General features: G+C 36.6%; 1 protein-coding gene across 2 annotated transcripts in view; it reads left to right on the top strand.

The window, feature by feature from the left end:
- Window positions 1-14,752, top strand: part of chn1 (chimerin 1) — a 44,770-nt gene that overhangs the window by 7,795 nt on the left and 22,223 nt on the right. For both annotated transcript variants that reach the window (XM_066688374.1, XM_066688373.1), the window contains exons 3-7: window positions 51-89; window positions 253-308; window positions 7,498-7,529; window positions 7,670-7,783; window positions 12,923-13,211. In XM_066688374.1, coding sequence (XP_066544471.1) covers window positions 51-89; window positions 253-308; window positions 7,498-7,529; window positions 7,670-7,783; window positions 12,923-13,211 — 530 coding nt within the window. The remainder of the gene's footprint in view (window positions 1-50; window positions 90-252; window positions 309-7,497; window positions 7,530-7,669; window positions 7,784-12,922; window positions 13,212-14,752) is intronic.

Genomic DNA, 14,752 nt, shown 5'->3' with positions numbered 1-14,752 from the left:
GTCGTGTCTTTGTTTTATGTTTATTAATCTAATTTTACCTCTTCATCTAGATAATGATGAATATAGACCACCCGTGTGGAAATCCTACTGTAAGTACTGGTTGGTTTATTTTGGTAACGTTATGTTTTTGAGAATTTTCTTTGTTTTAATGTAGCATTATTGAAATGTATCCTCTAGTTGCAGCCATAGTTTTTTTTTTGGGAACGTTTCCTCAGTGTTATTATTAATTATAGTTTCCTGTTTGCATCACAGTGTACCAGTTACAGCAGGAAGCGCCCCATCCCCGGCGCGTCACATGCACCTGTGAGGTGAGTATTTACTGGGGAAAATAGTTAATGGCTGGACATGTCCAGTTGTTAAAATTTCACTTCTATGCCTTCGCTGAGCTGTACATTTACAGTAACTATTCTCTAGCCAGTCACCCCCCCTTCCCCCCTCATCTCTTGTCTGTGTAAGCCTGAAAGCACGATTAAGCAGGCTGAGTTCACCCCTTCAATCCCAGAATGCATTGGGATAATTCAGCTGCCATTTATCATTGTACCGTATTCCCTTCCCCCTCTCCCTCCAGAGCTGCACATTTCAAGGGTCTGTGGGTAATTATTATTCCCCCCACAAAACAGGACACATCAGTCCAGCTGGTAGCTTGGCTGATCTGTCTTTATAGTGATTAGCATGTAATGGGCATGGTAGCCTATGTTTTTCTTAACTGTAATAAACCTGTATAGAGGGTATTATGAGTAACCTTTTTTCAGAGGTTTTGGCGCTGTAAGTATAGCGCTTAGGAGATGTGCAGCAGTGTGTTTCTGGGAAGTGCTCCTGGTCAGAGAGCAGGTCCAGTGTGGTCAGCCACACAGTCGGCTTCCCACAATGCCCTGCTTCAGCCTTCTGCACAGGAGAGCCCACACACTGCAGTGAAGCCTCCACTCATTCTTCCTGTCTGGCAAATCTTCAGCTTTGGAAATAGTCTGCAGAAGGGGACTGACAGCACGGAATGGTGTCCACTGAGAATTAATATCTCCTGTCTCGCGCTGATTATGAACCTGGTGATTCAGAGGTGAATGGCTTGAAAAGCTAGTAAATTACTCCGGCGCACCTTTTGGTCCCATACTCCCCTGGTTTTACACAGAAGACCAAGAGATCCCTGCTTGCTGTCAAACATGCTTGATGTCAGTACAAGCTAAAATGCTTCATTACAAACAATTTTGTCTCAAGTGCCTGTTATATGAGATGTTCTTAGACAGCTGAATTGAGCTAACTAATAATAACTAAGATAAGGAGTTATGCCTCTCCTGACAGAGAGCAAATCGTTATACAAATTAATTATATATTAAATAAGTTAACGGAGCATGTTCAATTAAGCTTGCAGAAAATGGTTACCATAAGGAGGGCTTGCATTCAAGATGAACTTATTTGGTTTTCTGATGAGCCTACATTTATATGAAATCTGGTCATGGGAAGGGCTTTGTTTTCAACAATATATAGTCTGACAGGCACAGAACTAACCGTACGTTGTATTAATTAAAAAAAAAAAAAAAAAAAGCAAAATTGCGATGTTATCAAATTTATATTTTCAAGCTGATTGCTGCCCTAATTTAAAACCTTGAGGTAAAGGTTGTGCATTATTCATTTAGATTTATTATCAGTGATGTGAAACTGGATGAGCTAGGAGCTGTACCAGTTCTGCTTGGATCGTGTGACTGCCAATCACTTGTCATGGCTTTGCAGAACAGTGTGTAGGAAGGCCCTTATCTATTAAAAATGAATGTTGTCTTTGGTGTGGTAAAGGGAGAGGAATATATCTAGCAGTGCTATTTGTCAGTCTGACATGAATCCGGACAGAACAGCTTGTTTGTTGTCAGGGTCTTTGATGGCTACCAGCCTACAGCACAGAGTGGATTTATAGACCAGGACTGAATGTAATACATCTATAGTGGCTCTTTATAAGAAAGAAGAAAGAGAGACATGTGTTTGTGCATTTAAGTTTTGTCGCCCAACTCCAAATTATTTGAATGTTAATAAAGCTGAGGATGTGCAATAGAGAGGACGCAGCACCCATTGCTTTATTAATGTGACGGGTATTATGTTTCTAGCCCTCAGCAGTGAGCCTGTGCAGATTGCTTTTTTCACTTAATTAGGCGAGGATTAAGTGTGATACGGGCTAATTTACGTGAATTGTATCTCAAAAAGCGGTGTTGATCTCTTTTGAAAGCCATTAGGAATTCAGATGTATAAGAAAGTGTAGCTGCGGGCTAAGTCCTTCAGGATTTAGCAAAAATCCTTCATCACAAGGAAGAGGACCTGGCTAACAAAGCTTTAACTTTTTTGGTCTAGGCTTTACCCTTATCCTCAATCCAGCATAAATGAAACTTCTGTTTAAGATAATTATTTAACATATGCTAATCTACTAGTTCTGTACACTAGGCTGCTTTAAGCCTCCTAAATAATGTAGCCTACATTACAGTATGTATTGATAACCAGTGTTTTTATTCTTCATTAAAATTGTTCTCCCTTAAGATGGTTGCAATAACATATAGTTAGTGTTAGAATTGAACTTCACTATCTTTGCACAAGGTCTGTATTTAGCCCCCTGAGATTGTTATCTGTTTTGACTTGTATGTAGTTTCATTGCCTGGATCGACATTGATTTAATAATCAAACCATAACGCTGAGCTTCACAGCACTGCCACAGCCTGCCCAGTCATTGGACATGAACCATATTGAGCATGTGTGGTCTATCCTTGACTGATTCCTACAAACATATCCAGAAAACCCATTTCTCTGTACTCAAATCATGCACATTTTGATCCTATTCACATAAGACGTACTGCATTCCCAAATGAAAAAGCACTTATTTTGTATAGGCATAACTCCAATCATTCAAAATGAAGATTGTTAATTTGCAATTTGTGACTAGATCTGTTACATTAAGAAAATTAATTTAATACAACTAATTACATTTGCGCGCACATTTTCATGCTTCGTTGTATTCTACACATTTCAGTTTGATGCTTGCTTTATCAATTCTTACATGAAAATGTATTGAAATCAATCTGTTTTAAAAAATAAAACTGATTGTTGTAAGACAGTAACTAGGTTAGGCTTGCTTGGAGAACTATAATTGAATTGTTTTTCTTATTTTGAAGCATTTTGTGTTTTTCTTTGTAGTTTTTACAATACCATATGTTGAATAAGGAATTGTTCATGCATTGTTTTGTTTTTTCGACTTCCTTATTGAAATGGCATGTAATTGGTTTTGTTTTTCTTGTCTTGTAAAAATACATAATTTTTCAATTAAAATGCTACATATGGTCCATATATTCATTAACTTTCCAAGTTATTAAAATATTGAATTAAAATTTCTGATGTGAAGCCCTAAAGTAATTAGAAAGAAAAGGCCAAGGCAAACATGCTTGTTATAGTTGTTTGGACATAATCTTTAATGTGCTTCATCTGCATATTAGAAAGCACAAGAGTCTCTAGAACACTACCGACAGGAAACCAGTTTATCAAACATCAAAAGTATTATATTTTCCTGATTTCTTTGTACAGTGCAGCATGTATTACAATGTGCTCCATAATTTGCAATGGCAAGAAGGCTTAACATATTAGAGTGTTAATTAACCTAACCTTCACGGGGTTACGAGTTCAAAGTGGAAACATGCAGATTAAAAAAGAAAAAAAAACAACACAATAGTACTGAAGAAAATGTATTAATTGGAAATCTGTCTAAATTATTAACACCTGTAACATACATTAACTGATTAAATCAGAGGAGGGAAATGATTAAATAAAGAACCTGAAAGTTGGTGTCCTATATTTTGTTGAAATCCAATCCATTTCCCCCTTTTGTACTTGTCTAGCAAAATATAAAGTAAAAAGGCATATGTGTTACATATAACTGTACCAGAAATTGAAATTCTTACCATTATATGGAAAGTTCAGATCCTTAGGGAAACATGAGTTTTCCCACATTGTTAAACTTTACATTTCCATTTTACTATATATTATTGGGCTTTCCGTGTTTCTTCTATAAAAGTTTGTAGTTTATTTTTCGTGTAAGGCTCATATTTGGCATAATATGCCAAGGCACCCTGTTTCGTGAACTCAGGTTATTCTTAGAGCATCTTTCAAGCCAAGAACTGCTTGAGCATTAAATTCTGTCATTTGTCAAAAATGTTGCAACAGTTACTTGCAAAACAAGTGTACAGCTTATTTTGATCTGCTCTGAAAAGCCAAAGCCAAACTGAATCCTGTCAGTCTGACTTTATTGAGTTGTTTATGTGCTGTGATTTAGTGTCAGTGTTGTTTTAAGGCTGATTGGCAATACATTTGAATATGTCTCCATCTCCATCTCCATCTGTTGATCCCATGATTTGGAAAATGTGCAGAAATCTAAATCTTGTATTGTTCCCTAAGCAAAGATGTAAGGTTAGGTTTCTTAAATGCTATGTGATTTAAATGTGTCCTTGTCTTTACCAAAATTAGCAAGTAAAAGTTAAAGATTTTTTTATAGTGGTCTGTTTAAAACGAATGATCAGATCCCCTCACAGCACAATAACTGGTTTAGTCCAGCTCCTTTTGATACTTAATGTGTGTTTAATGGGTCTTACCTTGATGCATATTAATAATAGTAATAACTTGCATGGTAAGTGTAACAATAACATGCACTCCATTTGGCACAAGGGGAAATTCCAAGAACTAAAGGAGCCCAGGCCCTGGCTTTGAAATAGATTTAATCCAGCAAAAGTTAGTTTCTTCCATTATAGTTAAGGTCTTAGGAGCTTTTGAATCCTTTCCGGGGATGTATTTCACCATTGCTAAAACTCCATTAGGTTGGCCCAATACAGGAAATCTCTATATTAATCATTGTTGACTAATAATCCTGGTTGGTCAGGTGCATTTTGCATCAACCACATCTGCTTTCAATGCTTCAGTATCCAGGGCCTTTAGTTGGTGTGCAATTCCCATAAAATAAACTGTGTATAAAGCAAGCTATTGAACCTCAAGGCCTGTGCTTATACATTATTTACAAGTAAAGGAACCAACCCAGACACTTTTGGGGTAAATGTTCGCATTCCAGCCTCTCTCCTGCATTACACATTAACTGGCAATAAGTAGAGTTCCATGTGTATGGGGCTATTGAGCCAGTGCTCCCCCGAGAGGCCAGTTCAGGCCTTCACTCATGTAAGCATCGTGTTCTGCAAGGTTACGCTTTTGACCCACTTAAAAAAATAAGATAAATAAAAATGCCATGGAATTACGGTCATGTGCAGCTTCTCTACATATTGGATGGTTTACTGATTCGGTAAGCTGTTTATGGCAGAGCGGGTGTAGTCTAATCTGATAATTACAGGCGATGAAACTATTCCAACTGGACTGGGCGGCAGTCTTTAATCGGCCAATACACTGCTGTCTGTGGACCCAGCCTCCCTGGAAATCATCTGGCTTCATTAGCAGTCCTGGGGGTTGTCCCTATGAGCTGCCTGGTGGGACTCATTACTCCACACCCAAGTCTTCCTGGTGAAATACATTATTTTAAAAATGCAGGTCAATAAGCAACCAATATAGTGTTCAATAAAACTGTAGAAAGGTGTGGGCTTTTGTTTTGGGCTCTTTTGTGATTTTATTTACATTTCTATTTCTAGATGTTGTCCTTTTGACCTAGAGCATATGCTTTCAAGCAAGATCTTTTTTTTTTTTTGTGAAAAGTGAAAATCACGTTACTGTTTATAACTAATTAGTACTGTAGTGATGATCTGCATTCATTTGGTTCAGCTTGGGTAATTTAATACCGATCAGGGAGGATGGTCAAGGTTAATATAAGGATGAATCAATAGAAAATCATGCTAGACTAGCTCCTCTAAGGAATATAGATATACTTTACAGTACACTGGGTGATTTACTGCAAATAGACTGCATACCTTGCATTGTTATCCAATGATCCTAAACAGCTAGGGCATTAAGTCCTTTGAAATAATAATGTCAGGGTTATATGTGAAATAGGTTATTTTATATGCACAGAATAATGACTGCAAAAACAACCATCTGCAACTTAATGCCTGGACTTCCTGTTAGATGCTTTCATATTTGTAGGTATTCAATAGCATCCATAGCTGTATTGAGATACTAAAGGAAAAAATAACAAGTTGTAATCCATTTGAATATTGAAAAATAGTCCAGGGCCTTGTGGGGGCTTTTGATAGTGCACACTGGAATGCTAGATGTTGATATCCAGCATTTTGCCCACTATCTCACCTTGTAAACTGCATTTTGTTTGCAAATTGCTTTTTTTTTCTTTCAAAATCAAATTGTTTTGATTTATTGGTTTTGCAGCGCTGTTGATTCAGTTCATTAGCTTGCTCCTTACTCGCGCGTTCATTTCATTGCCTACTGAAATCTGCCTCCTGAACACAATATTGAGTTTGTTAATAGCATACAATGTTTGTGTGTGTGTGTTTTTAATTATTCGTTTTTTAATTTTATTTCATGAAGACAATACTGAGCATGTATTTGTTGTTTTTTACATCATCCATTGGGGTATAGGATTTTTTAGTTTAAAAAGAAAAACTATTCTGCAGTTTTAGACCAATCTACTTACTGGAAATCTAATACAATCTTATAAGGACATTGAAGTTAAGGTGTATTGTTGTCAGCCTTATCCTACACACACACTACCTGTGCTGGAGATTCTTGAACCACTACAGGTGCTGTCAATGCTGCAGTGGTTCTTGCATGTGTAACACTCTGTTCAGCTTTGTTAACTCACTATTGTATGCTGAAAGGTTGTCCCATTAAAATTCATAAGATTTCTCCTGAAATTGTGTGCTGCAATATAAACAACCCCCCACTCTGGCTTTTCCATTTCTTCAGATTTCATTTAATCTACAGCCCAGGAGTAGGAGAGTGGTATAACGCAAGAGAATGCAAAGCAAGCAGGTTTGCATCTGTGTCTGGGATGACCTGGTGCCTTCATAATCTGTCTGTATCTTATTCATAGAGCGGACTGATTATGAACGTATTTTAGTTTTTGATTTGCAAAAAACACTGCGAGTGGTAGACTACTCCTAATCCAAAAAATGGCTATCAAACCTAAGTTGCAAGGCAGTTTGGTGGGAGGGGGTATATAGTTGTTAATTTAAGTTTCTAATCTTTTCCACTAATTCTGCTTTCTTCTGCTCAGCTCCACATTAAATGGATTTCACATTAGCGCCAGCTGATGCCTGTGGTCTATGTCACTGCTGGCTCTTAAAGTAATTTGGTCTTTGAGCAGTATTAATGACCTTTGGAGATATGGGGGGGAACAGACATCTGAAATAAGAGAGCCACAAGTGTGAGAATAACAGGAATTATACTAATTGAATAATGTGGCTTGAAATTCTGTCTTTCATGTGTCCTTTGCAACCAGCTCAGCATATTGACAGAGCACATATTTTAAATTATACGTATACGCCACCAAAGGCAAAACTGATTTATATTCTTTTAAAATCTTTATTTCAGGTGGATAACCGGCCCAAATACTATGGCAGAGAGTGAGTAGTGTATTTTATATAACCTCAAAGGTTCACTTGTTTCAGTAGAATTTTGAAAGTAATTTACTTTTACTAGTTAAAGAACGAGTTTTATTAAAGGTATAAAGAAGTGTAAGTTTTTGTTTTCATGTGTTAACCAGGTACCATGGTATGATTTCAAGAGAAGAGACTGATCAGTTACTCAGTGTGGCCGAAGGGAGCTACCTCATCCGGGAGAGCCAGAGACAGCCTGGGACCTATACACTAGCCTTACGGTCAGTATCTCCCCAACATGTTTGCATCTCTTAAGAACTGTTCATGACTTAAAGCCACAAATTCACACCTTATTACCAATGATAGAAACAGGAGAGGACCTCGCCCTAGGTCAGTGTTTCCCAGCTCTTTTATACCTAAGCCTTATCTCATTAACATAACATTGTATAGTAGGGCACATCAGCCCTTTCTATCGCCCACCCCATTGGGAACTTTCAATGTCCCAGGTTGTTGTCCTTGTTAATTATTTTGTATTTGATTTCTCTTACGTATGTATTTTTCAAAGTTTCGTGGCACACCCAAATTTGTCAAATTCATTTATAGTACAGGTGTACCCTGCTATGCTCATCCGCACTATATGATGCACTATTCCTTATAGCAGGAATGTAAATTAATTATTTTTCAAACTATTGTAAAAAAAAAAGTTAAAATATCAGATGTATGAAAAACAAAATGCAAGGCAAGTGTTGCATAGATAGATTGGCATATCTATTTAAAAGAATGTAAGAATTCAGTCACTTTTAAATTTAGAGTGAGTCATAAATTGAAAAAAGCGCTTGCTCCCTGCAGTCAATCATGCACCCTCCCAACAATAAAGTGTCAACAACGGTAGATCTGTTTAGCTTCATTATTTTATATCTTAATAAAACTAAAGAATTTTTTTTTAAAAGAACAAAAAATGATGATATTGATAATGGGCCCAAAATGTGCCGGAAGTGAAAGTTCTGAGGGAGAATCTTAAATGAAGTGAAAGAGCATCAGAAGCCGAGATCATCAGATTAAAAAAAAAAAAAAATCATGAATCACAATTAATTTAAATCTGCATAGGTATGTTTGTAGAAACACTTTTGATGCATACGTGATGCTATTAATACCTACAGGAAACCTGAAGCTGTCTTTCTTTATCGTAATGCTCTTGAATACCTTCAAATGAAAAACAAAGTAAAGTTGCACTGGGAAGTCACGCACAATCAGGACATTTGTCATGTTGCATTCCTTCTGATGCGTCATGATAACACTGAAGAAAAGACTGTGTGAAATTTTACCAGATTTTCTTTGACAGTAGCGTGAAGATCTTCCTACTCTTATGTCAGAGTTGCTCTGAACTATCCAAACTTTTCCATCACAGTTTGTTGCATTTTGCAAACACTTCACAGTGATTTTAATTGTATTGCTTTGCAGCAGTGATGGAAATGAATTCAAGAGATAAAGTGCCAATGTTTTATCAAATTGGTGTCTAAAAAATGTCAGCTCAGAAGGGATTATTGTTGCCTGCATTTTTAGTGTTGTTTACAGTATTAATTGCAGCCTTGAAAATGTGCAATTATTAAAAAGTATGAAAGAGTGATATGAGTCATTATGGATGTGAGAACAGTGAGTCATTCAACCCATGTAAAAGAAAATTGGTTGTCATGACAATGTGCCGCAGTATCAGAAAGGAGTATATAATGATGTGAAGTGTTATACTAGATAATTTACTTTTTAAATATGACTATACATTTTCTAACACCTCACAAACCTCTCTTCCTGTTGTTAAATAGCCTCATAATGTATCATATATTGAATTACGTCATAAGTACCATTTTAACTTTCCTTTTTTGGATTCATTTTCTGCTACAGAATAGTGCTGTATTTTGAGTGGAACATTCTATTAAAGTGGATTAAAATACCACTTTATTCCTAATATAGAATTTAATTTGTTCAAGAACTGCACCATTTAGTACAATTTGTTCTATTTGGTAAAGCTGCTGCTTTCCCTAAAGCTGTTTCTCTTATAATTAAGCCAAAGTTGCCTCTTGGAGTATAAAATTGGATTATCAAAGAGATTGCTTACCTCAGATTTAATTATTAAATGTAAATGGCGAACACCGAGTTAATCAAGAAGCTTCAGTAGGATTTGTCTGACTAGGTTTGTCACATCTGAAGAAAGAAACACCTATGTGTTATATGATGATATAGGAGAATTTAAAGCGAGATAATCTCTTTAATATAAAAGACAAGCTCAAGCCAACCACTGTGACAAAATGCAGATCGAGCTTATTGTATTGCACAGCAAGTCCATATTCTCAGCTGAACACAGTCTGCTGTTTGTCCTCTAGACAAAGGCAAACAGAAATGCCGCGTTTTGCCAAATTGGGCTGCAAACGGGTTTTACTTGAGACATGAACCAGATGTGAACCCAGCTCTCCTGAGGTGAAAGGCATTCAGACTGCAGCAGTGACCTCGGCGGACCTGTGCACGTATTGACCTTTGCAGTGCGCTGTTGAGGAGAGCAGTGTGCAAGCACAGAAACCCTCCTCACTGCGGTGCACTCTTAGCCTCTAGTCAGATGCGCAGTTTGACTCCAGTCACCCCAGTATTATGGTTGTTTTTATTTTAATTGATGACAGATTTCTCACTCCTGGTTTTTCTGTGTGTAACATTGTGTGCCACCTTTGGCTGTTTAACCTCTGTGAACATGCAAGGTCACTATCAACCTAATTATGTTTCTTTCACATTCCTGTGTTCACAGTGCTTGTGAATTTCAAACCTAACCAGACCCCTAGTTGATAGGTCACTGTCTTGCTTGCTGGTTCCAGCTCAGTCGTATGAAATTGTGGCATTTCAACTCTATTGATCCCACGTATTCTCAACAGGAGGCCCTTAAATAATTAAATGTCACTATATTAAAGAGCTTATATCATGTGTGTCTATTAAAAATCTGTATTACTGGAGTCATTTATACATTCCATTGTCATCCTGTGGCTTATGTACAGTTTTTTTTTCTCTTTCCTTATTCTGTATAAAATATAGCGCTGCCTACAAAACCATTGTTTAATCCGTATGTGTACATATTTATACATATTGCATGTACTTTGTTGTTGTAATGATATGTTGTACACTGGCTGATATGATATCCAAATATCTTTATTTAATCAAACGTTTTACCTGTAAATTAATGTTTTAGCCTTGCAAAGACCCCAATGTCAGGGTACGTGGAATGATTGAGTTATTATGGCCAATAAAAATACAACAGGCGATAGTGAACCTTTAAGAGTTAAGTACTATTTTCTGTGGATCATTTTCTTCCCATACCAAAGGCCTTTATGCATTTACACCATAAAAGTAGACCCTCCCCCAGTCCTGACATTGTCTTTTATTGACGTAAACTGTCTCTTGTGGACACCCTTAAACACATACATTTTAATTAATCTTTTTTTTTTTAAGTGCACAGATGTTCTAATGGGTGTCATTTGGTGATTGCGGTTCTAAAACTGCTGGAATTAATTTATATCTGTAGCTTTTTCTGTGATATAAACAGGAAACAAATGGTACACAAAGCCGCTGCTGTTAGTTTTAAAGAGACCTCGAGTGCCACGAGTAACTTCTCGCCACATGTTGTGATTTTTCTTTCCATTTGTGGCTGGAAAATTGCAAAGACAGGAAATGGATGCAAAGCAGGAAAAGTAAATCTGCAAACTCAAAAGAGAAGTTTTTTAGACAGATTGTCATGTTTAGTACATTTGCAACATTCCGGGTGTATTTTGTTCCTTCAATCTAATACAAAAACCTATGCGTTACTACACTCTCTTGTTAAAGAATATTTGGATTTGTCCACAGAATCTGCTTCGTGCTTAAAAAGTGTCTCAAATTTATGTAGCAAGAGATTAGTCTGTAAAGATCAAGTGGAATTCCAATGAGGAAGAAATATGTGCTCCGTATGTAAAAGTTGTATCTACTTTGACATATAAATGCAGTATTGGTTATGCATGAGTTGTGGTAAGTTGAATTATTTATTCTACTATGTTTGCTTCAGCAGCAGGGTTAATATTTCATTTAATGTGTTTACTGGGGTCAGTAAACTTTATTTTATTTATAAATAATTTTCAAGGCTGTTACTGAATACAGATGTAGCTGAGAATTTGATATCTTTCATGCTTTCACAATTCAAAAGTGGCATTTTAAACTTTCTGGAATTAAAAATGGACTAAATCAAGCTTATTTTCTATTTGCACAGTGACAGAACAGGTATCCAAAGGGGTGGAAACTTCTGGGACCAATATGTTGTAAACAGTGTCTGCTTTCATGAAGGCAACGTGGGATGATGAATGTTTTTGTGCATGTATTTCTGTATTTATAAACTAGGGCAGCTTTCACTTCATGAAAATGCATGTCCCTCTAAACATGCATTAGGTTTTGAAATGCAAATCACCTATGTTTGCTCTTTGAATATTTTGTTTGAAAAGACAGAGCACGCTTCACTTTACGGAGAAATGAAATCAATACTTTCTCTAATTGCTTTTCATAAATGTTTTTTTACCCGAGGAAACTAATAAAAACAATCTTGTACTTATTGTTGGAATTATTCTTAGCAGAAAGGTGACTTTTTAGGTAGATGTTTTTACATCTGAATCCATGTTTTTAAGCTGCCAAGAACAAATGGTGAATAATTATAAATTTTTAAGGATGTTTTTAAGATTTAAGAGTCCCACACATCATGATTTTTGCAGATTACGTTTTTGTATGAATCATCATCTTAACAAGTGTAACACATAGGCACTTTGTACATTGAGTCAAAGAATTGGCCTTTGGCTTGAACCCAGAAGCAGAGAATGTGTCCCGTTGTTTCGTTTATGTAGTGCACTGCTATGGTTTTGGCATCTCAGCTGTGTTAGTGTATTTGTTGGCTCCATTTCGGTACTAAATCCAGAATGGCCTCTTCCTTCAGAGATGGCTGAGACATAAAGGTCTAACAGTGGTATCAAACCTCTGTATTGATCACTGCAAGCACAGGGCTCTATTATTTATAACTATTGAGTGCAGGGAAGCTGGAATTTGATACAGAGATACTGCAGTAAAACCTTGTTTGTGGTATGGTAGGTTTTTTTTCCCCCACAGCTGTAGTGTAGAAACTGAAAAGACTGGAAGAGAACAAGTCATTCCTTTTAGGGCATGCTGGTGTTTGGCAATCTGTCTATTTGTCAGGGGTGCGCCTTCTTTACTCCACTGAGCACTGGCGTTTTTTAGTTTAATTTTTTTTGTTCTTCATGTGTTTTTTCCGTAAAGTTCCCAGAACAGTGATGCTGCACAGATGAATGCGATCTGGAAAATCCGGGTTGGCCTCCCTCACTTCATGCCCTTTCTCTCTCCTTTTGAGACAGATTTGGAAACCAAACAAGAAACTTCCGCCTCTACTATGATGGAAAACACTTTGTCGGGGAAAAGCGTTTCGAGTCCATTCATGACCTGGTGACCGATGGACTGATCACCTTGTATATTGAGACCAAGGCTGCCGAGTACATTGCGAAGATGACAATCAACCCCATTTATGAGCACATAGGGTATACCACACTAAACCGGGAACCTGCACACAAGAAGTATGTGCCTGCCCTCAAAGATGTCCCTGATGGGAAAGAACCAGTGGCAGAGGATGCAAACTTGGAAGAGAGGGTAAGGAGACATTTGAGACTTTTGATTATCGGTACAAAGCTTGGTCTTATAAGCCAGAGCAGTTGCTGTGTCTTGTATAGGAGTGTTTTTTATGCATTCAATGCAGTAAAATATCAATTTAAATAAAATAATACAGAATGGTTATAACCCTTCTTGCACTTCTTGTCAATCGTGACTAAGCTTTGATTTTCTTCCAGTTTTGCAGCTCTATATGTTAAAGGCTGCTGCATCAACACAGTGTCCTGACCCAGGGCAGACCTTAAACTTAGATATCTGTATTGTTTGCTTTTAACACATTTTCAATTTATTGTAATATGTGTACTACGAACTTAAATATCTAAAGCTCTTAATGTTGTAGTCCATTCTCATCGTTTTATAGAAGAGCTTTTCCTGTAGTGAAGTCAAGAGATGTATTCTTGATTGATCCTATTATTTTGGTATTTATATTTATACATTTTCTACAATACCTATTTTTTACTTTTCACTTATGATGACAATCATAATGTCAGCTTTGTATTTGCGTCCTTGCTGCATCTGTAATCCTAATGAAACAGTTGTCTATTTTTGGTAAGCTGTGGAAGCCTATACATTTGTCTTCATTATACTTTTTTATAAAGTATGCTGTGATCGGTAATCTTCTAAGAATAGCAGGGTGAGCTTTATTTTCCCTGCTTAATGTCCGGAAGACTTGTGTGTGTGTGTCAGAAGATTGCTAGTTCAAAGCAAATCCAAAGGGATGTATTCTGAAGTATTTCCCATATGGTTCTCGTTACAGACTGCAGTTAATGTTACTTGGATGAAAAGCAATCCTTGTGTTACTTGGTAATGTTTGCACAGAAACATTTAATACTTTTCAGTAAATTACACTGGCATCTCTTAAGGCTTACTGCCAAGAACCAAGGTAAGCTAGAGCAGAAAGGTTAACTTTATTAGTGTCATTTTCTTTGAAAAGTAATAATGTCCAAACCCTTGTTTAAATTTAAAAAAAGAAAGAAAGAAAAAAAAATCACAGAAACACTCAGATATTCCCTGCATAGCCTTGCCAGAAAGCTGGTTCTGTCTTGAGTAATATCTTTGTTCATTGCTATTTAAAAAACCCTTTCAAACAAATTGGTAGTATTGAAAACCTTAAGGGATGCCTAAATTGTTCTACCAGATGACATGTATAATGTCACATCATGGAAAGTAATACAAGAATAAGAAATATACAAAGCAGTTCTCATTTTAACAACCCATGTGTAGTTTGGCTGCAGTTACTTGATTTTATTACAGTTCTTTAGACAACAGGATTGACCAAAAGCAGTGGATTGTATTAATGAATTCAGATGGGAATCATGTATTTCCATACAGATTGTAAAATATTCCAGTTAGTAAATTAATGAGTAATGATTGAATGATGAATGACAACAAAGAAATAATGGGGAAATAAACTTCCAACAATATGTTCCAGCTAGACATATTTGTAATAACCTAGACAGCCACTGTTTGATGCACATTAATATTCCTGTCATATCTGCTCTGTGTCCGCAAATGAAGAACAC

Source organism: Amia ocellicauda, chromosome 16, assembly GCF_036373705.1.
Source record: "Amia ocellicauda isolate fAmiCal2 chromosome 16, fAmiCal2.hap1, whole genome shotgun sequence".
Lineage (NCBI taxonomy): Eukaryota > Metazoa > Chordata > Actinopteri > Amiiformes > Amiidae > Amia > Amia ocellicauda.
This window is presented reverse-complemented; position numbering and strand designations above follow the sequence as displayed.